The sequence below is a fragment of the Arachis ipaensis genome, chromosome B05, assembly GCF_000816755.2.
Source record: "Arachis ipaensis cultivar K30076 chromosome B05, Araip1.1, whole genome shotgun sequence".
Classification (NCBI taxonomy): Eukaryota; Viridiplantae; Streptophyta; class Magnoliopsida; order Fabales; family Fabaceae; genus Arachis; species Arachis ipaensis.
In genome coordinates this window covers 148,781,361-148,807,767 of record NC_029789.2, presented here as the reverse complement: position 1 = coordinate 148,807,767, position 26,407 = coordinate 148,781,361, and the positions used below count along the sequence as shown (strand labels likewise).

Below are 26,407 nucleotides of genomic sequence, written 5' to 3'. Positions count from 1 at the left end.
AAAAAAAAACTTATAATTACACTAATTTCTTATATATTAGTTTAGGACAGTTTTACACGTGCTTTTAGTTCACACCCTAAAAAATAACTACATATGATAACTACAATCGATCGATTTACCCAAAATGAAGATGTTTCTTTATCATTTCCTTAATTGCTGAGCATAATTAATTTTGATCACTAATTTTGGACTTGAGGTAGTGAGGTATTCGTTAGTAGTGCACTAAGAACATTTGGTTGGCCCTGAGGGACATGATGGTAAGGAAAGAATGAAAGATATATATGAACTCCACTCAGGGAAATGGAGAGGAAGATATTTTTGGCGATACGTTGTGCTGTGGGTGCCAAAATGTATTGCATCAATCTTTTATTTGTGATTTTCATTGTTCACTTATTATTTGTTTCCTTACGTATTCATTTTTAGTGTAAGAGGTGAAAGCAAGTCAAGCAACATTCATAGATGTCATTAGCATTAGCGAGTTCAATTTGAAATTCAGATTTCTGTTGTTCATAATTATAAACAAAATTTTTTTGCTTTATAATAAAGAAAACTGACAGTGAGTATGTAGAATTTCATGAGAAATAAATAGTGATAGTTAATTCTGTGGTGTGACTCTTAGTTGTTGTACAAGTTACTGAATGCTTTTTATGTCTAGATTCAGCTGTTTGACTAACAAGCTGCAGACATACAGTGTGCACATGTGATGGCAATGGCTGTTCAAAAACTATTTCCTGATGCAAAAGTCACAATTGGGCCTTGGATAAAAAATGGGTTTTATTATGATTTCGATATCGAGTCTTTGACTGATAATGATTTGAAGAAAATCAAGAAGGAGATGGTAAGTTGAGTCAATCTATTAGTTTTATATGTGGGATTTATTTACTTGTTATGGTCACATTCTTCTCAAACCATCCATTAGGCTATGTATCCACAGAATATAATTAATGTTTTTTCAATTGACTGTAGGATCGAATAATTGGCAGAAATTTACCCCTTGTAAGAGAAGAAGTTTCAAGAGATGAAGCTCTCAGAAGAATAATGGCTCTGAATGAACCTTACAAGATAGAGATTTTGGAAAGCATTAAAGAAGAACCCATCACGATTTATCATATTGGTAGGCTTCCAGCTCTTTCCCCAGTGTCTTCTGTACGTATTCTTAGACAGAGAGAGAAAGAGAGTATATTGAAGTGTGGATTAGGTGCATGTATGTTTCATATAGACAAGTATGTTTTAGTATAGTTATTCTGGTGAGACTCTAGTCTAATAAAGGATTGCTGTATAGATACACCAGCTTCATGATTGTTAGTCAAATTGTATGTGTGTATTTATATTAGTCATTCTAAACTGCTACAACCTAAGCCCAAATATAGAATTCTAAACTGCTACATGTTTTATATCCCACATAACAACCGAATTGTGGCAGACCCGTTTCTCTAATATAGTAAGCTAGCATAATCTAGAAGAGTCTAGAAGAGTTAGTTAGAGTCCTCTTTCAGCTATGATATGACAACTACGGTTAGTTACAGCTGTCATAACTAATATATGAAAAGGCTATTCTGCCTAGCTTACACCACAAGCTACAATCTCTCTGTATATAATAAGTCGTACCACTGTGATTCAGTAATAAAAACAGCTTTTCAGATTCAGAGTTTCACTGTCTCCAAATTCTCTGAACTCTCTAAATTCTCCTTTCTCTAATATTCTCGCTTTATGTGTTTTCTTTGTTTTACAAGTCAAACTTCCTGAAAGGGCTCGTCAATATTGGTATCCATCCCATTTTTTTCTTTACAAAGTTAACACCTTTAACTTTCCTTTACATTTCAGTTCCTAACACTTTGTTGATTGAGTCGGTTGGATATTATAGTTTGTAATAAATTATTATTCCTCAATGCTAATAGGTTAACCGCTTATTGGTTTTCTATGTTGCTGCATTTTCATATGGATTTTATATTTAAAAAGTATGACCTTTTAAACTAGGGTCCCACCTTGTGAGGTTTTGAGAGAGTATATGTATGTGGCCTTGTCTATCCCACAGTTGAAGAGGTTTCATAGTATTGCGGTCAAAGACATTGTCGTCCACATAAGATTTCTCTTGAACAAACTCATTTGCCAGTTTAAATCTCCCTATGTTCAAAGCTTTTTCTTGGAATGTTGTTCTTAATTGGGTTAATTCTAATGATGCTCTAGAAGTGCAGGTCCCTCATTGCTTTTGTCTGCTAATATGTGTAAGTGTACCATTAAGACTCTTAATCTGCACCCAATATTTGGAGAATGTTGGGTTTGTCCCATGGACATGGACTTGCATAATTTTCTACTCATTAAGCTTGGGGGTTTTGGTTCATGTAAAGATGCAAAGTTTCTGTGGCAATGTTAGGTTTTTGTAGTGCTTTGGTGTATTTGGTTAGAAAGAAATTCTAGGGTTTTTAATGATTCCTTTTCCACAATTGATTTTGTTTGGCAGAATTGCCTATTTGGCGTCCCCTTGACATGCAGCTACTGGTTTTCCTTTAACTGATATTAAAAGGGATTGGTATACACCGTTACATTATCTTATCCCTTTTGGCCTTAGCTATATCTTTTGCATCTATCCGACGATTACTTATCCTCCCCTTTTGTACATTCTTCAGCCACATAAGTTGATTGTCAGTTGTATCCATAGCATAATACCTTAATTCTCTATCAGACCACAATGCTGCATTTTGCTTGTGAACTCTTACTTTGACATGTTATATTTCTTGTTCTCGGATCCTTTAAATTGGTAAAAGATTATTTCTGGTTTTTCGTTTGTCACCTTCAGTGGAGCAGAGGAGCTCTATTTCTTTGTTGTCTCTTAAGGGATTGTTTGTAAGCTGAATTTTTGAAGAAAAGGGTGGGGAAGGGAAGACTTGTAGTGTAAATTTTATACTATATGCCCTCCATTTCCCTGCCATTCCCTTAAACTTTCATCTTTTGTGGGTTGGAGGCTTATATGTAGCCACTAAGCTTGAATGTTTTGAATGCTGCACTATTTTGCATCTTTAGCTTGATCAATGAAAACCCTTCAATATAAATGGATAATGTAGGATGTCTGATATTGGTACTGTGAATTTGCAAGTGTAAAAGCGTGTGCTTAGAAAGATTGCCTTGCAGTTTTTGACATTGCATTCAAGAAGAATATTGCCTGAGGAGTAACTTTATCCTTTCTTCCATAAAGGTGAGGAATGGTGGGATCTTTGTGCCGGACCTCATGTTGATTCTACTGGTAAAATCAACAAGAAAGCGGTTGAACTTGAATCTGTTGCTGGTGCTTACTGGAGAGGAGATGAAAGGAAACCTATGTTGCAACGGATATATGGTACTGCATGGGAGAATGAAGAACAATTGAAAGCTTACCTTCACTTCAAGGAGGAAGCTAAGCGTCGTGATCATAGGCGCCTAGGGCAAGATCTTGATTTGTTTTCAATTCAGGTGCATGTTCTTTGCGTTATGGTTTCCTTTCTTATTTGCTTCCATGATGAAGCAGATTTGTTAGGATATCTTATCATTCATAATTTTGTGGGTAAGTAACTGTTGATTCATGATGAAATCTTGCCTGTGTGACTGAAATTTATTTATGCAGGATGATGCTGGTGGGGGTTTAGTTTTCTGGCACCCAAAAGGCGCCATTGTGAGGCACATAATTGAAGATTTGTGGAAAAAAATTCACATGGCTCGTGATTATGATCTTCTGTACACACCACATGTGGCAAAAGCTGAACTCTGGAAGATTAGTGGTCATTTGGACTTCTACAAGGAGAGTATGTATGATCAGATGAGCATTGAAGATGAGATCTATCAGCTTCGACCAATGAACTGTCCTTATCATATTTTGGTATACAAAAGGAAGCTGAATTCCTATCGAGATTTTCCTATTAGGGTGGCAGAATTGGGAACCGTTTATAGATATGAGTTATCTGGAAGTTTACATGGGCTTTTCCGGGTCAGAGGTTTCACTCAGGTTTGCCATCATTATACATAGCTCATTGTCTTCTGAACTATTAAATACTATACACTGATCCTGTTTTTCTAAAAGAGTGGAAGACAAATCTCTGGCTTTTACTTACTGTGAGTTTTGATTTAGTGTTAAAGGTTGTGGACATCTGATGTTCCTGGCCCATATTTCTGAAAACCTCGTGCGTNGTGATGTTGTTAATGTTAAATATAGGATAGCCTTGTTGTAGATTGTATGCTGATAGATTGGCTGTGCTATCTCGATGTCATTTTTACAGGATGATGCACACATCTTTTGTTTGGAGGATCAGATTAAAGATGAGATAAGGGGTGTCTTAGATCTCACTGAAGAAATACTGCTGAAATTTGGTTTTGACAAGTATGAAGTAAATTTGTCTACAAGGCCTGAAAAAGCTGTTGGGGATGATAATATATGGGAGAAAGCTATCTCTGCTTTGAAAGATGCTTTGGATGATAAAGGTTGGACATATCAAATTGATGAAGGGGGAGGTGCCTTTTATGGGCCAAAGATTGATCTCAAGATTGAGGATGCTCTTGGTAGGAAGTGGCAATGTTCAACCATACAGGCAATTCCTAACTTCATAATTGTTTAAATATAAAGAGAAATAAGAGGGGGCTATCAAAATTTATTATTTTTGGCCATCACTTAGTCATCAACTTAATTCCTTTAGTCTAGTTCTCTTAGTCTAGTAATCCAACAACATACTTTTAAGTATTGATGGCTAAATGATGGCTAAATTATACTCATTTCTTTGGCATGGCCCTATTGGGAAGAGCTTATTTTTACCCTTATCAATCCATGCCACAACACTAATTTCAATACTTAGTATAACTGGCGGGTTTGTTTATTGTCAATGTTTTAATTTTATGCTCAAATTGAGACATAAAACCATTCTTGTGCCTCTATCCAGTTACTTGAAATTAATGACAGATTGACAGGTGTGAGATTCATTCATTAACAATTGTATGCTTAAGCTTCATCTTTTCTCAGAAAGTATTCGCTGGATAGTTTTTTATGTTACTCTTTGCATTAAACTATTTCCCTAATTGTTTTGACTTCACTTAAATTTCAACAGGTTGATTTTAATTTACCACAGCGTTTCGACATCACCTATGTTGACTCGGATGGTGAATCGAAGAGACCTATATTGATCCATAGAGCAGTGCTTGGATCCTTGGAAAGATTCTTTGGTGTTCTCATAGAGCATTATGCCGGTGATTTTCCATTATGGCTTTCTCCAATACAAGTTCGGGTGTTACCTGTTACTGATGTCCAGGTAACGTAACTCAAAACTTTGGTATATATATGTTTTCTGTATGCATGCATGGTAAATGGGTTATGGGGAAATATTCCCACATGAAGAAAACGAAAAAAAAAAAAATGAAAGGGAAGATATATGATTCATAGTGAGAACAATCGGTGGTGTGTAAACTGAAGGAAGCATTTTCTGTTTTTCACGCAGCTTGAGTATTGCAATGATGTGATCAATAACCTGAAAACGAAAGGCATCCGTGCTGAAGTGTGCCATGGAGAACGCCTGGCAAAGCTCATAAGAAATGCAGAGAAGCAGAAAATTCCATTGATGGCTGTTGTTGGCGCAAAGGAAGTTGAAACAAAATCAGTTACAGTTAGATCTAGATTCGGTGGGGAGCTTGGAACCATGTCAGTTGATGATTTGATTAGCAGAGTAAATTTGACAACAGAAAACCCATCCTCAATTCATCATTTTGATATTTCAAATTAAGCAAGGTCGTGGCCCTACTACCATCCGAAACATCATATGCTTTGTAATTATTTTACAACATCAAGTTAGCATGGGCATTCAGTTGCAACTTACATATTGTAGAAGAATAACGTGATAGATTCTGGAATAGCTGCAGACGCAATAAGTCGATTTAGCTCGAGAATTGATATTTGGGTACAAGTTCTGTGTTTTATTTTTTATGCTTTGGTATTTTTCTTATTTATGCAAAGAAGAGAGTAAACATTTTATTTTTTTAACTATGAATGTTCAGAAGACAAATAAATTTAGAGAAATGCTAGGGGCCAACAACTTTTGTGATTTGTAGCCATCAAATAGCCATCAATGATGGTTTTAATGGTGTGAGATTGATGTGAGATTTCATCTAATGGCTCACTTTTTTTTTTTTGCTGATTACATGCTGGTCAAAATTTAACAAAGTTGCTAGCCCTCTAGATTTTTCCATAAATTTATTCCAAACAAATAAAACAAACTTGTTAAAAATGGGTTCTAGAAACTATCACCCCACTTCACTTGCAGCCACCACCGCCTTATCAGGAATCAGCCACTGTCACCTCACCTCTTCCCAACCCCACCTGTAGCCACTGTTACCTCACCTTATCCCACCTAACCCAACTCCCTTTCACTCACACCATTTGCTCTGCCTTCATCGTTGTCATTACTGCTTCCTCTGCCATTCTCACTATTCTTGCTCTTTCTCTACCTCCCATCACCATTGATGGATTTGAGCCCTGTCACTATTGGTTCTTCGTCTACCTTTAAGGTTCCTCTGGCTTCGTGGTGATGGCTGCTCTTTTGCCTCCCGTAGTCATTGCACCTCCACCCTCGTTCTTGCACTTGCCTGGATTTTCTCTACTGAAAAAAAAAAATTGGATAGTATCCAATGTTTAATATCATCTTTTATTAGTTTTTTTCTTTCTATTTATTTTTGGTTCTACTTATAAAATAAAAAATAAGAAATCAGACTTTATTCTTTTTAAGTGTTAAAAAAAATAGAAAACATCTATTTCCTGCCTTTTCCCCTTTCATTGGCTCATTATCACTCCGAAGATCCAAAAATTTTAAGCGGCGAGGCAATATATATGATACATAAAAGTAAGGACAATTTACATAAATAAATTGTTTGTCTTTTAAATTTACGCAATTGCATGCAAATAATTTATTTATGTAAATGGTCCTAAAAATAACAAAAAAAATCGTGGAGCTCGTGGGTGACTCGCTGGAGTCTTCCCTCTGCTCCATATCTTCACCGCCCTCTCCACCTCGGCCTTCCATGCTTGCTGCTGTTCTAGTTCTGCCGTCGCGTCAGTTCAGGTAGTCCTCCTCCTTGGTTCCTCCCTCTCAACCTCAATTCGTCGTTGGTCACTGTTATTTTGTTTCTGCTCTCTTTTTATTTTCGAACGATTGATTCTGTTCTGTGAATGATTGAGGTCTAAGTTACAGAACTTGCAATATTTATTAAGGCAATTTCAGCCAATTCATTCAGCACCTTAAGTTATAAGGCACTCTCTTACTGCCTAGCTAATTTCACTCTTAGGGAAGTTACACTTTGAACCCTTCCCTTCTCATTCTCTTTGGCCTTTGCTGCTTCTTAGGAAGTTGTTCGTTGCTCTTCTCTCTCTCGTTCTCTCACGTTCGTCCTTAGCGGATCAGGAAGGTATATTATATATTTTTATTGTTTATGAAATTGTTATTGATAATAGAACCGAAAAATGTTTGACTAAACGAGTGATAATATGCATCTTTTAAAAGTGAAGCTAAGACATTGGTGAATTATATGAGAACCAAATATTTGAAAAAAATCCCATAAAACCAGCAAATGTTTTCATTTTCTTTTCGTTTATTTCTTTAATTTAACCCTCTATATTTAATTTCTAATAATCGTTATAAAACACACATTTTATTGTTTTAGTATTGATAAATATTTTCTAGTAAAAGTAAAAGATGCTTTTTTTTTTTTTAGTTAACTAGGCAAACTGCCCAAAGAAACTACACAAGAACTATTCTAGAGTGAGCAATGCCCAAAGTTGTCTATTTTGTTCATTGATGATTCTCCTTATAAAACATAAGTTTTATTGGGAATAATTGGTCACATGCTGCTTTGAGGTCTTCCTCAAGAGGCCAATGTTTGAGTGATAGTATATCATCAATTTGACTAAATTGTGGTGTCTTATCTTTCTTATTGTTTGCTTAAATGCTTAGCATACATGTATTTGATGAGATAGTTTTCAATACTGAATATTTCTATGTGTTTCAGTTGGTTCATTATTTCAAGATTTGAAGTCATTTCGTTATTTCATTATCATATTATGTGTTGTCTATAGTTATCAAGGTGGGACAAGGGTCCTTAGGATTTTGTTCTTGGGTATAACGATTTAATTTCAAGATTATAGTTATATAGATACTTTCTGAAACTGGAACTTTGAAAGTTGATTATTGAAGCTTTAATATGACTTGGAATGATATTATAAACTCCTTTTATGATGAATGCTTATGATATTTGGAACTTTGATTTTCTAGCACAGGTGAGGCTCGAAACTAATATTCTAGAGTCTGAAGTTTGTTCTGTTGGGAACTTTAAGGAAAGGTCATTTTCCTGTATCCTATGATGTGTTGACCTTACTAATGAGGTTGGAAAAAACAGAAGTGAGATGAGCGCAAAGTGCTCTTAACAAGTTGCTTGAGCAACTAGCCGCTCAAACATCCGTGGCTGGAGACCTCTCTTCCATTCAATTGGGAAATATTAACAGAATTGCGTCTTTGGTTAGCAAGAAAAAGGAAACCAGTAGGAATGAGAATGGAGGAAGGCGTAAGGAGATGGGTGGTGGACATCTCAAAGTGGGACCCACAACCCCCTGACTTATCCTTTCCCCTCTCTTTCCTTCCTTCCCACGAGCACTCCTCTGTTACCAGGTACATACATTCAAGTGCTTTTGTAGTTGGTTGCTGCACAAATTGATTGGCTTTTGTTAAACACTTAATGGTGTGTACTGGTGGGTACCAGGTTTGTGAAAATGGAAGATAGGAAACGAGCACTTGTCAGCAGAATGCTTCAGTATGCTCTTGTATCTGATGTTCTGCGAATCCCACTTAGTGAAATTTCCATAAAGCGAACACCCGAGGGCAAGCCATATGTGGTATGACTATTACTATTCATACACCAAACACACCACACACCTGTATTAGTATACCATATTTACTATTAATATGTGTTTCAATTATTCTTCAATAATTAAAATAATACATGGTGCGTGTACGGGTTTTTTCCCCCTTTGGCTTCCTTACTTTTAGGAACCAACCCATTCCCCCTATTTCGTAGACAACCTTTGCTACTTAGTTGCAGATTATCTTTTTTAATTAACAATGAAGAATTGCTCATTTTCAAGCTAATCACACTCATTCCATGCTTTCTTTTCCTCATTTTCACTCTTTCAATCACACCATTGAAAATTTAATCATGTAGCATTGTCATTCATCCATAATTTACTTCACCAACCTACTGTGATTTTTTCATAATATTCCCCTTTCCAATCTTGCTATTAGAAATTCTTGTGATTTATCTTCTGTTTTATTCTCTAACAATTGAGACATTAATTGATATTGTCATGGAGGTTAAACGCTTTTTTTCATTCCGCGACACTGTTGGCTCTTATAAAAATTGTGATGTTGAAAGTTTCTAACTGAAATTGATTTTTGATTTTGAATTTGATCAATAACGAATAATATTTAATGGATCCTACGTATTTTTATAGTGTGTCAAATCGGTGTCTGGTACAAGGGTGTACGCGTAGCAGGATTGTTTCTTCAATTTGATGAAAGTCAAACTTTGTTTCTATTTCCATTTCATTGATCTTGATTTTGCTGTTATTTTCCATTTCTTTTAGAACATGAGGGATATGTGATTCTATATTTTGCTACCAACTCTTTAGGACCAACCTTGGGAAGAACGAGGAATAACTAAGCCTTGATATATTAGCTTGGCATAATAGTACTTCTCTTACCTTTTCATAAACTATGCACATTTAAACCTACTAAGGAGCATCACTCGCAAGTTTATAATGCCTATCTCGAGTTGTTATCATGAAAATGACCCTGAACCTTCTGAGTTATGCCAAAAGTGAGGAGCTTGTATCTCGCAGATGAGCTTTAATGATTATTGTTTGGGGCCCAACATTATTTTAAACAAGGATTAGTACTTTTGCCTTTTCTATCACACATTCACACCATATTATATTGTTCTAAAACCGATCATCTCAATACCTTGTTTGCACGATACGGAAATCGGGATCAAAGTTTCTAGGATTTTCGATAGTTCTATCTTCTCTGCACACATTCATGGGTTGTATCAAATTTCTTCATTGACAGTTGCATTCAAAATTCATGCATATTACATGGTTAATTTAAGAAAAATTCTGAGTGATTTAAACAACGTTGTATAACTTGTTCCAAAAGTGCTCGTCTCCTAAGTGTTGATTTGTTTTGCTTCCTTAAATCACGTAAAGCTTTGCAGTTTCTCTATTCTTCATCATAGGTATATTTTTTCTATCCATTTTGAATAAATGGAGATGCTTGTATTAAGATGTTGGCATATATCTTACACTCATACTATCACTCTTTATATTGTGATACTATCACTCCTCATATTGTGTTTCTGCCACCTTTTCTATTTGCTTCCATGTAGCTCTATTTATTCTTTACAGTTTAAATGGTTTTGCTTCAGGATTATGATAAACTTGGCCTCGGATTACCTAATTTTAATTTCAATGTATCTCATCATGGTGACTATGTGGCCATAGCATCCGAATCTGTATACCTTGTGGGGTTAGACATTGTCTCCTATGATATACCACAGGGAGAAACAATTACAGAATTCATACATTTCTTCGCATCATACTTTTCCAGTTTGGAATGGGACAATATAGTTAATGCTGGCACATCTTATGATGTATTAATTGAATTTTACAGGTATTCTCGTGATCTATTTGTATATTTGTTGAGGAAATAGTTTAATTACAAAATGTTCATGCGGTTTGGATTTTGTTGTTGCTGCTGTTCCGGACTTCCAGTTTCTAGAGAGTGAACAACTTTTTCTTAAGTATTGAAAATTTTCTGCATCTATTTATTTATTTACTTTTGGATTTTTTTTCGTTACCTTGAAAGAGATTTTGCTCTCTCTTTAGTGCTATTTTCCTTCCGTTCTATCTTTACATAGTTTTTTTTTTCTTCTGTTGCCAAAATAAAAAACCTCAATTCTGCATTTTCAAAATTTAACACGTTTGAAATGCCATAAAAATTCAATGTTGTCATTTGTTTGGGGGAAAACCCAATTGCAATATACAAAACATAGAGTGCTTCCTATCATATTTCAAGAATATGAGCACACTGTTTCCTCAACTACTGCGATGCTTTGATAAACCTGTTGGTATGCTTGCCTAGCTTTATTTCAAAGAACTGTTATCTCCACCCTCTTGATGAAAATTCCATGAATGACTTGATCGATCCTTAAGATCTTCATCTCTGTATAATGTAGACGTAGATTAAAGATAGTCTTTGAAATTATATATTTTATATTTGTTTTGAGACAATCACAGATCTCACAATATATTTTATCTGCTTAATATTAAGAACTCTTTATCGATGTATAATGACATTTTCCAGGTATTGGAGCCTAAAAGAAGCATACGTTAAAGCCATAGGGAGTGGACTGACTGAAGAGTTGCATAAAGTGGAGTTTACTCACACATGCTGGACTAATATTACTGCTAAAGTGGAAGGAATGCCTATGACAGAGTGGAGATTTTGGCTGTTCGAGCTTGGAGAAAGGCATTGCGTAAGTTCCCTCCAATTTTAGATGAAATGATTTGTTGAGCTGCATAATTATGATTCTACGAATCCCTGAGTATACTTTTTTTCTTTGGGTGGTTATTATTTTACATCAACAACAGCAGCAACAAAAAATAGGATTTTGTTTTGGGTTGCTAATACAAGACATGAATTGTTCTTGGAATTGATTTCTTTCCAATTGGGATGAAATTTTGGATTAATTTAGATAGTTGGATTCAATAATCTGATATTGTATGTCTTCTTCTGAAAATTTGAACACATTAAGGCCCAAATGTTGATCGGAGGAAAATCTTTTTCCAAGATACAATACTAACTAATCTAAACATGTGAATTTGTGCATCCTACTACTCAGTGATATACTGACATGATGATTTGTCTTGTTTTGCAGGTATCAGTTGCAAAAGGTCACCCAAGATCAGCTGCTATGAACTATAAAGCAACTTTGAATAAAATGGACTTTATAGAAGACGAATATCATCAATTTCTTAATCTTCCAAATGTAGACTTTGTTGAACTAAGTATAGAACAACTGCTGTTGGCTCTACAAAAAGCAAGGGTAGGTAAGCATAGAAGTTAGGTGTTAATGTAGGTTGGAAGAAAGGTTTGTATATCTCTTGAGCAAACAATTTTTTCCAATGACTATGCAATTACACTACTACAACAACAACAACATCAACAACAATAACAACTATCCCACTACATAAGCCAGACGATGTCATTGAACTATATCATGTATGATGAACTCTATCCTGCATCAAGTCTATAATTTTCATGTAAATTTCCTTTTGCTACTTCATGTATGGTCTTTTTAGGTCTTTTTATTTTTCGTTTTCTGACTATCTTCCATCTCATCTACCTTTCTAATTGGATGTTCTATTGATCTTCTACATGTTCAAACCATATGAAACGAGTTAAAAAGTAATGTCCTTAACCAATTTGGGTTGGTTTAGTAGTTAGTTCACTAGTTCACTTAATCAAGTGACGGGAGGCTTAGTGCATGCAATAATTTATTTGCCAATGGTAAATTCTTAAATGGAATTTCGATTATTAATAGATTAGTTTTCAACTTGTTGGGTTGGGAAATACTATGGGAAACAAAAAAAAAGTAATATTCTTTATTTATACATTTAAAAATAATCATTTTATAAATACTCTTATTTCTATTTTGTCTATAAATTTAAGATATGAGACACTCTACGGTGAAGAGACAATTGGATAAAAGATTTACAGAGATTTCTTCTAGTTGAATCCTACAGTGACACATGGTATAGATATTTTTGTAAATACAACAAAATGGCAAGACAAAGCACTTGCAACGGCTGGCATGGATGAACCTTAGCCATTGGTGTAACAGGATTTAGTTAGGTTAGGCTCCGTTATTGCATGGTTGGCCTTTATTAGAGTGGGTTTTCACAACAATGAATAAAAATTATACAATTTATAATAACGTGTGTGTACTAATTTGGTGTAGTTGAAAACTATAAAAATTGTTTAGCATGGAGCTCCCTTCAACACGTTAGTTCCATGAGCAATCCTTTCCTCTATATAGTTGGCAAAGTATTTGATAGAGTTCCAATAAAGAGTTCTACATAATGGAATTGGCCAAATTGTTTTAATTTTGTCAAGAGTATTTACTTATTTTGGTCTTCAAATAATTTCAAACGAGGCATTTTACTCTCTAACTAAATTTAATTACTTCATTAGTCCCTAACGAAACTGTCATACATGTGAGTTAACTTGCTTCGTCAAACGTTAAGTGTCCCTGGACTCCTCTGTGCGGCAACGGAGCCCCATGTCCACTAATTTTCCTCGTATCCTCCATGTCGCCTGCGAGGGAGAAGTGTTAGAATTGATCGAAGCATTGGCAGCGCATCCAGTGGAGGGAGGAATCGGACAGCTAAAGGTGACAACCCAAGATGTCATTGCGGAGCATATGCCATTGTGGTGGAGTCTGGCACAACAAAGAACCTGAAAATGCTATTCTTTGATTTTCCTTATTTCAAGGTAACAATGATGTTATTGTAGTGATCCTTTCGTTAATTAAATTGCTGTAATGTTGAATCTTTAGAGATCCTGATGTGCTGTTTTTTCTATAAGGCAGCATGCAAATAGAATAGTCAAAATTTTTAAATTATTATCACCGAAAACCTTATCAGGCTAGCATTCACAGAATAGATTAGTCTTCACTGTCAAGATCCAATTTCCTAATTTTTTTTTTTGGGAGCGTCTGCAGTTCAAGTAAAGGATTGCGTGAAACAAAGGTATCTCTACCTGACTCAGTTTCGTCATCAACCGTTGCAAAACTTGTTTCAACCGAACCACTTGCTGCGAGTACAGACCCCTCATCTGCAGCAAAATCAGAAGACAATGGTGGTGTTGTAATGGCAACGACAGAGTGATCACCAAAGTCCCCTTATTAACTTCCCCATTTGTCCAATAACTCATAAGATTTGTTAGAGAAATTGCCCTTAACAACCACAATTCGAGAAAAGAACAAAAAAAAACAGAAGAAAACAGATGAGATATTTGAAGTAATAATAGTAATCTAACATATATAATTTACCAACTATGCTGCGTGTACACCAAAATCAGCCACCAAAGTCAGCCACGAGTAAAAAATACATGTTGGAAGACAAATACACATTGAAAATAAATTAAATCACACATGTATTTATACACAAATATATTGGTGGCTGATTTTAGTAGCTGATTGGTATACAAATAGTATTTTTGATAATTTACTGAGGAGGACGGCGGATTCTGCTGCAACCCTGGTGAGGATGGAGCAGGGGGGATCCACCATAAAGGTTCCAGCAACCTGACCTGAAGGAGACGCAGCCTCTGAAAGCGAAACAGGAGCACAAAGAGGAGAAGCTCCCTCTGGCTCGATCAGAGAAGATGAGGGAGAGGTGTGCTGTGAAGACAGGGCGAACAGATGTCACGTGGAAGGAAGCTGCAGGGATGCTTCCGGATAGTATCAGCCACAGGTGACAAAGACAACAGCAGTCTGGTATCACAGCAACTGTCAACTTCAGTGGCAGTGGCCATTGATACCGATGCTAGGCCTGAACGGTGAATCATGGGGAGTATGTAGAGTAGCATCTAAGGTCACCTGATGAGGGTAAACTGAGGTTGGGGTCGAGTGGTCCTCATCCCGGCTAGACAGTGACCAGAAATAAAGACACTATGTCTAATATGCATAGCATTAACAACTTACTTTGGTAACAAATAAACAATTAAACATTTGTTTTCATTAACTTATTATATATCATACGTGAGATCAGCTTCTTCTAATTTCAATATTTCTCATGTTTTCTGTTTTTGAAAAAGAATACCAACTTAATTTCCTTTGCGCCATACATAAGGGTGTGTGTTTGGAAACACAATAAAGTCGATATTGAATTGATTTGCAGATCACATGAAGTTACTTTATAGCACAATAATTTCACCCCCTGAACTCGGAACTCTATTTATTACGCTTAGGTGCAAATCTTGCTTAAGGAAAAGTACAAGTGCACGCACTCACTCGTATAACTATAAGAATTGAAGATGTCTAATATTACCTAGTGATTATGAAAGAGCCGTATGAATAAATGAATGCTCGAGCAACAGAAGTTACAAAAACCCAACTTAAGAACTCCGAGCCACCTAACTTACTATCTTTGACAAAGAAAAGCTATACATTTTATTCCAATTAACTTATCACAGTTCTTTCTGCATCACCTGAAATTAATGTGCTGTCTGGAGACAAACCCAACGTTTTGAGGTCATCCATACCATCAGCTTCTGAATTATCGGATTTTTCTTGCTCAGCAACAAGCATAAGCATCTCGAGCCGCTTATCAAATTGCAACGCACTCTCATCTCTCTCGTCGAGCTCAGCAGCTTCAATTTCAAGCCATTTCTCGCGCAAATCATCGAGAAGGTTTCCTTGATCCGATTTTAGATCAGATCCAGGCATGCTTGGGACAGTAGTACGAAGAGAGGAGTCTCCAGATGGTGGAGGGAAAGTCAACAGCATTGCCCTGAACTCTTTGGTATCAGCAAATGTTTCAAAGTTACAAGCAATGGTGTCCAGACAATATTCCCGAATCTTGAAAACACCATACCTGGACAAGGAAATTCTCAAATACTACTAAATCAAAAACATAATCTAGCACGCTACATGATTATTAGATGTGAAATCACAAGACCAAATATCAATTATGATGTCATAAATTACAAATACATAAGTTACCACAGAAGGCGCACAACACTTCCAAGACAGACAATTTAATTATATAACAAATGCTTTTAACCAAAGAGTAATTTCATCCTGTAACAATTTTAAGGCCAATTACACTATTTGTATCATGACATTCAGTTCTTCTGATAGTGTGATTCGTCCAAATAGTTAAGTGAACATAATTTCCATACAAACATTTAAGGTTTCAATCATATCTAGATATCCTCATGTTTATTACCCAGTTTTTGACATCTTACCAGTTGCCACCACCTAATAGTCCATGTTACAACAGAAAGCATAGTACAGAATATATGACATAAAACACTGCCTAGTACTAACCAAGATAGATTCTGCACAAAGGAATTAATATCACTTGGGTAATTCTTATTTACACTCAATCATATTTACAATTCAAGTTTGTAATTCCAGCTCAATGAATGGCAGGAAATAATGAAATCTGAGGAACAAGCACCACAATATATTAGTTCAAATTCCACCATATTTTCAGAAAAATAGCTTAGCAAAGTACTTATTATGATAAAGCTTGCTAAGCAAACAGTACTTTCATAATTCGAGCCTAAAATGTTTTGAACAGAATTAAAAAAGCATACTAGTGAAAAATATTGAAACAAGCATTATAGGGCCAAATGGTTATTAATATTTTTTATGGAAGAAAGGATAGCTGTCTACAAGTCAACCACTGTTACAACAACGCAGGTAGGCAGGAATGTCTAAGCTATGAATCCTATTAAAGGAAAATCCAGTTAAACTGGGGATTAATATAAGGAGAGGAAGCTGTGAAATGTCTCTTCATTGCATTTTCATTGTTTGTGCAATCTATAGAGGACTAAGTCTGAAACCAAGGAACTATTCTCTGTATAGTTAAGTTTTATTTCTATCAATATGTTAACAGAATAAGAGCTCTCAAATCTCAACTGCAAGCTACCGTAATGTATTCAAATATGAAAAGGGGGAGAAGCATTCTGATATCAGAATAAAAATGTGATGGAAGCATTTGAGCATTGGAGGTAAGAAGCATGGCAGGACGAAGAAGACAAGAATGGTGAAGTTTGAAGATTAGAATGGTGAAGTTTGAAGATTACGGTATATTACGTATCAAGCTAATTAGAAATTAGGGACCAAAATGTAATTGAGTGAACTATGGGCTGTGGTGGGTTTTGTAACTAACTTGCCACCTGGTACAGTTAGTGAGGGAAGAATGAAGAAGAGGGGTATTAATAGTAACCGAATGGTGGAAGGGGAGGTAGGCATTAGAGTAAGGAATCAGATCAGAATTAGAAGATGCTAGCTCTCCAACACTCAGTCAACACTCCTACTTTTTCCTTGTGATTTCGGCACTTTTCCAATCCAATAAAACTATAGCAGGAGTGAAATCATCCTGATTCACTTCCTTTTCATTCAATACTACATCTGCTGTGTTAATTTCACTAAGATAAAGATTAAGGGCAAAATTGGAAAAAATGCTGATTAACTATTGACAATAAAAGTAGTAAAGATAAAATTGAAACTTATTTCAAATGTTAAGAGTGAAATTGAATCAAATTAAACATTAGCAGTATTTTTAAAGAATTTCAAAAACGCTAAAGACAAAAAACATATTTTATCCGATAGAAAATTCTCTTGGTTTGTATAAAGGGCTTCTTCTGAGAGCAAGGAGTTGCTCTCTATTAGCTATAGAAAACACATTGAGAAAACAATATAGAAATGTTTGACAGATCCCTTCCCTCCACCAAAGTGTAATATCAAACATGGAACAATAGTTGCAGCCACTAATGTAAAACAAAGCAAGCATGACAGAAATGCAACATACAGGTCTGCTAATATTAACCAATGACAGAGTTCTTCGGGTGACACCATCTCCAAGTGTGGCAACAACACATCAGCAACCGCACGCTTAAGAGGAAACAATAAGTATCTAGAAGCGACGTCAAACATTTCCTCAGCCTGTTCAATACACACTGTCAGTGTAAGACTATACAAGACAAAACCAACAGAAATCTATATGAACATATACATACATACCTGATCTGGGTTTATATCCTGCAAGCCATCAGTGTACCTGAAACAATAAGACAGCAGAATAAGATTTACAATAATCAAATTTGCAGCAAACAGAAATGTCATCATGCTATGAAGGCACCCCTACAAGGAAAATTCTAGAAACATTTATTTAAAAAAAAAAATACACAAAAAATGGCCTGCAAGAAAATAATAATAATAATAATAATGAATGAACTCAAAACAATCAATCTTCACAAATTAGAATCACTCAACCAGAAACTACTTAAAACAAGCATGATGTTGAATAAATATTGCAACTAGAAAACAATTGATTGTGTTCATTCAATAGAGATTACATATTCTAACTTGTATGGAAGATACAAGGTGAAACCAGGCAAATGATTGCATATTAGAAAGATTACATATTAGGTTAATATGAATCAAGAAAAATCCTGAATTACAAGATAACATATAGATGATAATAAGCAAACAACGAAAAGTTATCAACTACTGTCCCTCCACTATTTCAAAGTTCCAGATTTTACTGGGTAGAAAGGAGACTTACATATATTCAATCATTTTCTCAAATGCATCTGTACTCAAATCATGCTCTTCAATGCAAGGAAGTAAATCCAAATATAACTCATCTTCCCCTTCATGGAAGTCCTTCATACGCAACAATCTTGTCTTAAAATATTCAGACCTTGATGCAAGAACCACTTGATGGCAACGGAAATTTTTCCCATCAACTCTTACGCATACATCAGCAAGATCATCAATAGATCTACCCATTTTCATAGCACCTATGCCAGCAATCATTTCATCAACTGCATCATCTTGACCGTTTGCAAGGGTTGAATTTGAAAGGGCAGTTTGAAGGATTAAGTGCAAGGCTGCAGGAAGCCTGTCTTCTACAGGAAGGGACAGACCTTGCAAAATGTATCGTTTCTGTGAGTTATCTACATCCTTCAACGCTTTATATTCCGCATACTTTTGATGAATGACTTCTTTCTCGATAATTTTCTGCAGTGATTCGAGGTTGCATACTTTACAGATTCTCACAAGATCTTCCATGTCATCCACAGCAATCTCTAATCTGTCCGAATAAAAGAAGTGTATAAGGCTGTAGAGTGCAGGATATGACAATTTTTCCCGTGGCAATCTCACTTCACTGCGATCTTTCCAATCAGTCTCAAACTTTTTCTTAAAAAATGGTGACCTTGCGCTTAATATGACTCTGTGAGCTTCAATAGGCCTTCCATGTACAATAAAAACCACATCTGGAGGAAAATAGCCACGGCTGGATCCCTGGGTGGATGAAATACCTACTCCAGTAAGATCACTATTGAGTCTCACACAATATCATTATTTGGGAAAAACACAATTAATAATCGTTTGCTCTTTGCAACATTAAAACATCAACTATGACATACCTATTCCACATTAGAAAACAACCACGGAAAAGAGAAATACAGTACTATTAGAGTGGCTCAAGAATCATTATTGTATGCAGTTGATGATATTATCATATCTTAAAATTTCAACCTCGTAATTAGTGGTCTAAGTAATTTAAATTAGTCCAATATGATTGCCATTCAATTTCATAAGTAGCTCACAATTTCAGCAGCTAAAAACAAAACTATTTTCTTTAGGTTCAAAATTCTGTGGCACAGAGGAATGAAGCAAAAGAGATTAAAAAAGAAAGGGCAAGAGGATATCGTACCCGGAAGATGAAAGTCGGTGTCTGAGAGGTCATAGAAGGAGCGGTTAGCGGGGGAGGAAAGGAAGGTGTCACGAAGGGCGGCCTGCAAGGGGGCCAAGGGAGGGGGGCGGGCCTCAAAGGCCTTGAGGAGTTTGCGGACTTTGAGATTAAGGGCGGCGTAGTGGCAGCGGTCGCCGTCGAAGGTGTGCTCGGAGCAGATGGCGCCGCTCTCGAGAAGCATGCGAGCAGCGTCGAGGTGGCCGGCGAGGCAGGCGTAGTAGAGAGCAACGGAGTCCCACTGGTCGCGGGCGTTCACGTTGACACCAGACTCCAGCAGGTAGCGCAGCCGCTCCACGTCCCCCGCCCTCGACGCCTCGAAGACGTCCCCGTTTGGGACCTTTTTCAGCGGAACTGACGCCGCGAAGTCCGACGCGTCCAGGTCGATGCCGTCCTCGATGAACGCCATTACTGCCTCAGGATTCTGTTCAGAAAGGGTTTTACTTCTCAGAGGGAGTCAGACTCGAACTCTCTAAAATCTTGTTTCGAAGCAATTTTTAAAAAAGGTTTTTTTTTCTAATGATTTTTTTAAAGAACTTTTATAAAAGTAAAAGTAATTTTAAGTTTAGATGTCTCATGTAAAAAGATTTTTTTATTTATCAATTTTGTTTGGATAAAATAAGATAAAAGTATTTTTTTGTTCATATAAAATGTAAAAAATATTTTTAAAAAAAAAAAGATCTTTTAAAAAAATATGTAAATTGTAGTTTCTCAAAAAAATATTTTTTTATTTTTTTAGTACTTTTATTTTTATTATTAAAAATTTATCAAACACATTAAAAAATAAAAAAAGATCTTTTTTATTAAAAAAAGATCTTATTTTATTGATTTAATGGCGCCCAAACAAACACTAACTCAATGCCAGCCATATACGTTTATTTAAAGAAAATGCTACTTTTTCACCATTCTTATATTAAAAATTTAGGTACAATCAACTTTACATCAATAATTAAAAAATATTAGATAAAAATTTAGTTAAATTAATCAAATTATTTAACGATTTTAAACTATTAATTTTACTGTAAAATTAATTACATATAAATTTTCATCTTTTTACATACATAATAGGAGTAAATCATCATTTCTAGATCTAGATACTCACAAAACTAACTATCAAAAAATGCTGATTAACTATTTGCTTAATAAATTAAATTAAATTAACTATACATGCATGCCTAGCTATATAGTTAATTACATATTTGTTTATTACTTTACTTATGATGTGTAGTGTAATACTCTAACTATATGTCTAAATCAATTTCAAATTTTCAATACTTCTATTACGATANAAAAAAATAAATAGTGCAAAATAAAATTGAATTGTCTATATATTTCGTTATTTACAGTGGTGCATGTCTCATTATTATCATATGAGCAATATTATTTTGAGTTTTTATATATCATTTATCAACTGCTCTGTATTTGTTACAATCTTATCAAAATAAATGAAGTTTCATTCCAAAAGTTGTTATTTACATTACTATCTTTCATAGATAGACAGACATGTTAGAATAATTAATAGTACATATAAACATTATCGTTAGATTTTAGTTGATGAATTGATAAAAGGACATCATGTTTACCTTTTACTATCTTAAAAGACCAAATTGATACTTTTTTTTCTTTAAAGACTAATTTGTCTAAAATTAAAATATTCAGGAACTTCATTGTTACTTTACTCTAATTATAATTATATATATTTATATTATATTATCGTTTTCTATATATATTTATAATCTTTAGAGTCCATAATTTAGAGATTAATTCTTTATTTTTATTTGTCTAAGTCTAAGGTTTGTGTTAAAATAAAATGGGTTCAAATGTAGATAATGGTGAAAATTATGGATTTGAATCCTCTAAAGTTTGAATTTCATTTTAGAGAGTAAAGTGTGATCTCTCATTATTAATTTCATAGGTGGGACCAAGAATAAATATGAAAGAGAAACTATTCAAAGTACAAAATCACACTTTACTTTCTAAAGTGAAATTCAAACTTTAGAAGATTCAAATCCAAAAATTATACCCGGACTGAAATTGTTGGTGGTGGTACATCCAAAAAGATTGCTAAAATATTGCTTCAAGAAGTAGGAGTAACAAAGCTTGAAAGCATGGTATTTCTAGGCTGATTTTTTTGTATATAAAAAAAATATTGATGTTTTTTTGGGAAATGAAATTATTTGGTGTAATTACAGATGGGTGGATTTTGTAGGTAAAAAGGTTAACACGTGGGGGCGTGGTGCAACACGTAGGAGCGTGTTGGACACGTGGCAACATCCTGACCAACACGTGGGAGCATATTGGCCAATACGTGGGGGCGTGTTAAATGAATTCCACAATACTGTAATACACTTCAAATATCAATATTCAACCAAAATACCATCTCCATTTCTATATTAAAAATAATTTCTGGTATTTCTATTGATGGAGATGCCAAGGGAATAAAGTATAACACAATTCAACTCTTTTTCATGTTATATAGTCAAGATTATGACAAATATTGATGGGATAATACAAATATTTTATATCTATAAAAAAGATAAAAAAGAATTGACCTGAGAAATAACAGGAGAATGAACGTCATTGACGTTATCAAACTCCAGTGACCAACTTTTACCACTTGTCCTTCTATTTGCTGGTCAACATTTTCTAAAACTTCGGCACCAATAATGCATTAGCACAATGGGAAATAAAAAATTAGCCATTCAACACTAACTAAGTATCCATTGATCACAGCTTTGTGAACACTTTATAACTCCACCCCGAGAAAGAAAATGTTAAAACTAGTAAGGTGAAAAGCATATATATATATATATATTCTCAATCTTCGTCTTTGCACGTCAAAAGTTGGTACTAATAAATTGAAAGCATTTTTTGAAGACGCATTGGAACATAATAACACATTATCAATGGCCAATATTGTTACTAGTTTGCTTCTGGTATTATTGATTCGCATTACAGCAGTGCATGGGAGAAAAACACTGCAAGAAAATAATGAATTGCCAGCATCGTCGTCTATAGCTGCAGCAGATACCGGTATTTGCAAAATAATGGTAGAGAAAAACGGTTACACTTGTGAAGAACACAAGGTGCATATTATTACTACTTACTGTAATAATAAGTTTAGAGGAATTCTAGGGGCCAGCAACTTTTGTGATTTGTAACTATCAAATAGTCATTAATGATGGTTTTAAGGGTGTGAGATTGGTGTGAGATTTCATCCAATGTTTCATTTTTCTTTGCTGGTTACATGCTGGTCAGAATTTAACAAAGTTGCTGGTCCCCTAGACTTTTCCATAAGGTTATTCCCATGTATACCATTGGAGGTATTTTTTTTTTGAAGGAAATTTTTTTTTTTTTGTTGAACTCGATCAGGTTACGACAGAAGATGGTTACATCCTTAGTCTGCAGAGGATGCCGAAGGCGCGATCCGGTAAGGCAGCAAACAAGCCACCAGTTTTCTTGCAACATGGACTCTTTGTGGTAAGTTGTGTTACTGCAATAGAGATATGAGAAGTTGGGTAAATAAGTCAGAACTTATCTTATTTAACATTCATTAATTATAGACAATTATATTTTTTCCAGGATGGTATCATATGGTTGTACAATAATCCAGAAGAATCATTGGGATATATCTTAGCGGACAACGGCTATGATGTGTGGATTGCCAATTCTCGTGGGTCAAGATATAGCAAAGGCCATACATCACTTGCTCCTGATGAAAGGGTTATTTTTTATTTTTTTTATATTGAATAAATACACTTAATTAGTCCTCTTCATGTTTCATATAAGATATAAATTTTTACATTTGATTTTGAAATTCGACGCCAAACAAGACCGGAGAAAGAGAATGGAGCTTGCTTGTTTGGGAGGGTCGTCCACTTTATCAGATTATGAAACTTTTGGAGGAAATCAAATTTTAACTACTAGATTTGAGCTAATTTATTCTGTTATTAATAGGCATATTGGGATTGGACATGGGATCAGTTACTGAGTTACGATCTTCCTGCTTCAGTTGGATATGTATTCAAACATACCGGTCAAAAAATGCACTACGTGGGTCATTCCTTGGTGAGTTCTGGTTTTTACTTTTTGTTATCTTATTTAAATCATCCTACTATACATATGTGTGTTTATGAATAACCATAACATGGAATTTCAGGGTACTTTAATAGGTTTAGGTGCATTCTCCCAAAATCAACTATTGAATATGTTGAGATCAGCGGCATTACTTAGCCCAATTGCTCATTTGAATCATATTACTTCACCACCATCCAAGATTGCTGGTGACCTTTTCATGGCAGATGTAAGATACACATAAATCACACAAATTAAATATACTCTACTTGAGCAATGAAAATGTCAACAAATACGAAATAACAAAATTATTCTCTTTTTTTGATTTTTTTTTTACAGAAAGCTTACTGGTTAGGCATTCGTAAAATCGTTCCCAACGAGTAATGAAAAGAACCTTATGTTAATTTTTCACTTCTTAACTTTTTCAAAATTTTTCACTACTAATATGCTCTTCTAATGAATAGGGCAATTGCATCCAAACTTTTGAAGAAAATTTGCAAAGCACTAAAACCGAGGGACTGTTCAAATATGTTAGATCTTTTTACAGGTACTTATATCATTGGAATGATGAATTTCAGACACTTTATTCATATATATGTTGATTTCACTAAAATAAGGCGTTATTTTGAAATTTATTAATCAAAATTTTAGGTCCCAATTGCTGCATAAATGGTTCAAGGCTGGAATTAATTGCTACTTATGAACCACAAGCATCATCAACGAAGAATTTAATACATCTATCACAAAGTAAGTATTTCAATTAGATAATAATATTTGAGAATTTTGTTATTGAGGGTAATTTTTTTTAGGTATTCTATGTTGAAAGTCTTATCTTATTGATAATTTTATTTTATAAATTTTAAATAACAAGATATTGTTTGATTTGAAGTATTTTATTTATACTTTTATAAAATTCTAAATTGATGAACTAATCTTTCTTCATATATGGCTTCAATTTGAATAGATATAAGAACAGGGAAAATTACAAAATATAACTATGGACATAGAGAAGAAAATATACAACACTATGGACAACCTAATCCTCCTCCTTATGATATGGCTAGCATTCCAAAAGAATTCCCACTTTTCTTTGGCTATGGAGGGACAGACATGTTAGCTGATGTAACGGATGTCCAAATTTTGCTGTCGGAGCTCAAAGATCATGACAGGAATAAGCTCGTGCAGGTGTTTATCAAAGACTATGCTCATGGTGATTTTGTTATGGCTGTCAATGCTCACAAACTTGTTTATGATCCCCTTATGTCTTTCTTCGCTGCTAATTGATATTGTACATCAAATCTTGTAAAAGTAGGTTTCATTTCAAGGTTTCAATAAAGCAAAATACTCATTCAACAATGCAAAACTAGTTAACTACTTTTGAACCATCGCAAGTTGGCACAGATGGATGAGGGTCTGTGTCCTTTAACCATCTCTCCCGGGTTCGATACTCACTGGAGGATGGGAATGGAGTTTGCTTGCTTGGGAGGGTCGCCCACTTTGCCTCTGCAGTACCCGAGGGATTAGTCATTGGGCTACTAGTCTGATGGATATCCTGGTGCAAACAAAAAAAAAAAAGTTAACTACTTTTGAGTTTTGACAACCACAACTACGGAAAAGAAAATACGTATAAAAGTATAAAATAGAAACATATACAGTAAAAGAGTCATAAGGCTGGCTTGTGGAAAGACCATTAAACTGGTTCTAAGGCTAAAACGACCAAATAAAATAAAATCATGTCTTTCAAATCAAGACTCATATAGTAAATATATTAGTAGTGAGAAAAAACAAATCTTATCAGAATGAACATAGAAAATAACATAAATTTGTCGGTAATGTGATGAACTGATGATGATGCTGGTAGTGATGGTAAGTCGTGGAAGAAGGGTAATTTGAGATTTTTGGATAGTTTTGTAGAGTTTGAACAGTTTTGTCGTATAGAGCCAATCTTTCATGGGTACAACTTTAATTCTCTTGTTTTGTGGATAAATTTACCGTGCTCGAATTTTTTATAGTTAGAAATGGCTATTTAATTATAAAATTTAATTATAGAGAAATGTTAGAGAGCTATCAGAATTTATTATTTTTGTCTATTACTTAACCATCAACTCAATTCTTTTAGTCTAGTTTCTTTAATTTAGTAATCTAACAATATACTTTATCCTATACTTTTAAATATTAGGGTAAAGCACTAAATTAGTCCCATACGTTTGGACGTAATCCTGTTTTGGTCCTTAAGGTTTAAAGTGTCCTATTTGAATCCAAAAAAGTTTCATTTAGCTTCAATTTAGTCCCACCGAAAGGTCAAAGATAAATAATTAACAAAATGTCCTACATGACAGCAGTATAAGAACAAGGTCGATAATTTGGAGAATAAGTAGAAGCTCCAGAAGCACAAAATCAACCGTGGATGCATCAATACATGCATTTAACATTTTTTTAAGTTTTATAGAAAATATTTCATTTTAATTATAAGAAAAATGATAAATAAATGTATTGATGCATCACGGTTGATTTTGTGCCTCTGGAGCTTGTACTTATTCTCTAGATTATCGACCTTATTCTTATACTGCTGTCATATAGGACATTTCGTTAATTATTTATCTTTGACTTCCGGTGGGACTAAATTGAAGTTAAATGAAACTTTTTTGGATTCAAATAGGACACTTTAAACCTTAAGGACCAAAACAGAATTACGCCCAAACGTAAGGGACCAATTTAGTACTTTACCCT

The 26,407-nt window shown here is 34.7% G+C and overlaps 4 protein-coding genes across 13 annotated transcripts in view; 3 read left to right on the top strand and 1 right to left on the bottom strand.

Annotated features, from left to right (window-relative positions):
* The window catches only part of LOC107644965 (threonine--tRNA ligase, chloroplastic/mitochondrial 2), a 6,740-nt gene extending 805 nt beyond the window's left edge, over positions 1–5,935 (top strand). Inside the window, exons 2-8 of one of the 3 annotated variants that reach the window (XM_016348944.2) lie at positions 692–838; positions 967–1,114; positions 3,194–3,447; positions 3,599–3,976; positions 4,248–4,556; positions 5,067–5,267; positions 5,454–5,935. In XM_016348944.2, the coding sequence (XP_016204430.1) occupies positions 692–838; positions 967–1,114; positions 3,194–3,447; positions 3,599–3,976; positions 4,248–4,556; positions 5,067–5,267; positions 5,454–5,735 (1,719 nt within the window). In that variant the 3' untranslated portion in view covers positions 5,736–5,935. Of the gene's footprint in view, positions 1–683; positions 839–966; positions 1,115–3,193; positions 3,448–3,598; positions 3,977–4,247; positions 4,557–5,066; positions 5,268–5,453 lie in introns of all 3 variants that reach the window. The other 2 variants (XM_021103362.1, XM_021103361.1) reach the window with 2 other exon arrangements.
* LOC107644964 (L-aminoadipate-semialdehyde dehydrogenase-phosphopantetheinyl transferase) lies at positions 6,953–12,418 on the top strand. Of its 8 annotated transcripts, XM_016348943.2 has the most exons (8): positions 6,953–7,067; positions 7,349–7,410; positions 8,274–8,278; positions 8,398–8,666; positions 8,758–8,890; positions 10,474–10,718; positions 11,412–11,583; positions 11,986–12,418. In XM_016348943.2, exons 4-8 carry the CDS (start codon positions 8,545–8,547, stop codon positions 12,172–12,174), a joined length of 861 nt encoding a protein of 286 aa, XP_016204429.1. In that variant the 5' UTR covers positions 6,953–7,067; positions 7,349–7,410; positions 8,274–8,278; positions 8,398–8,544; the 3' UTR covers positions 12,175–12,418. The 8 variants fall into 8 exon arrangements, with proteins under 8 accessions (XP_016204429.1, XP_020959027.1, XP_020959026.1 ...); XM_021103368.1 differs by lacking the exon at positions 7,349–7,410; XM_021103367.1 differs by lacking the exon at positions 8,274–8,278.
* LOC107644963 (BTB/POZ domain-containing protein At2g04740) lies at positions 14,967–20,093 on the bottom strand. The gene is made up of 5 exons (XM_016348942.2): positions 19,568–20,093; positions 18,410–19,169; positions 17,866–17,902; positions 17,654–17,787; positions 14,967–15,706 (listed from the first exon to the last, which is right to left on the bottom strand). The coding sequence occupies exons 1-5, from the start codon at positions 20,010–20,012 to the stop codon at positions 15,292–15,294; spliced, it is 1,791 nt and encodes a 596-aa protein (XP_016204428.1). The 5' UTR covers positions 20,013–20,093; the 3' UTR covers positions 14,967–15,291.
* On the top strand, positions 22,510–25,216 carry LOC107641567 (triacylglycerol lipase 2-like). The gene is made up of 9 exons (XM_016345051.2): positions 22,510–22,689; positions 22,976–23,083; positions 23,186–23,326; positions 23,561–23,671; positions 23,763–23,906; positions 24,017–24,057; positions 24,142–24,224; positions 24,329–24,424; positions 24,642–25,216. The coding sequence occupies exons 1-9, from the start codon at positions 22,510–22,512 to the stop codon at positions 24,959–24,961; spliced, it is 1,224 nt and encodes a 407-aa protein (XP_016200537.1). The 3' UTR covers positions 24,962–25,216.

Coding starts and splice junctions, on each gene's coding strand:
- LOC107644964 (XM_021103369.1), top strand. CDS start 8,545: ATGAGAATGGAGGAAGGCGTAAGGAGATGGGTGGTGGACATCTCAAAG. Junction 8,667..8,757: donor GAGCACTCCTCTGTTACCAG/GTACATACATTC, acceptor GGTGGGTACCAG/GTTTGTGAAAATGGAAGATA. Junction 10,719..11,411: donor GTATTAATTGAATTTTACAG/GTATTCTCGTGA, acceptor GACATTTTCCAG/GTATTGGAGCCTAAAAGAAG.
- LOC107644963 (XM_016348942.2), bottom strand. CDS start 20,012: ATGGCGTTCATCGAGGACGGCATCGACCTGGACGCGTCGGACTTCGCG. Junction 19,170..19,567: donor CACCGACTTTCATCTTCCGG/GTACGATATCCT, acceptor TTACTGGAGTAG/GTATTTCATCCACCCAGGGA. Junction 17,903..18,409: donor GAGAAAATGATTGAATATAT/GTAAGTCTCCTT, acceptor TTATTGTTTCAG/GTACACTGATGGCTTGCAGG.
- LOC107641567 (XM_016345051.2), top strand. CDS start 22,510: ATGGCCAATATTGTTACTAGTTTGCTTCTGGTATTATTGATTCGCATT. Junction 23,084..23,185: donor TGCAACATGGACTCTTTGTG/GTAAGTTGTGTT, acceptor TATTTTTTCCAG/GATGGTATCATATGGTTGTA. Junction 23,327..23,560: donor CACTTGCTCCTGATGAAAGG/GTTATTTTTTAT, acceptor TGTTATTAATAG/GCATATTGGGATTGGACATG.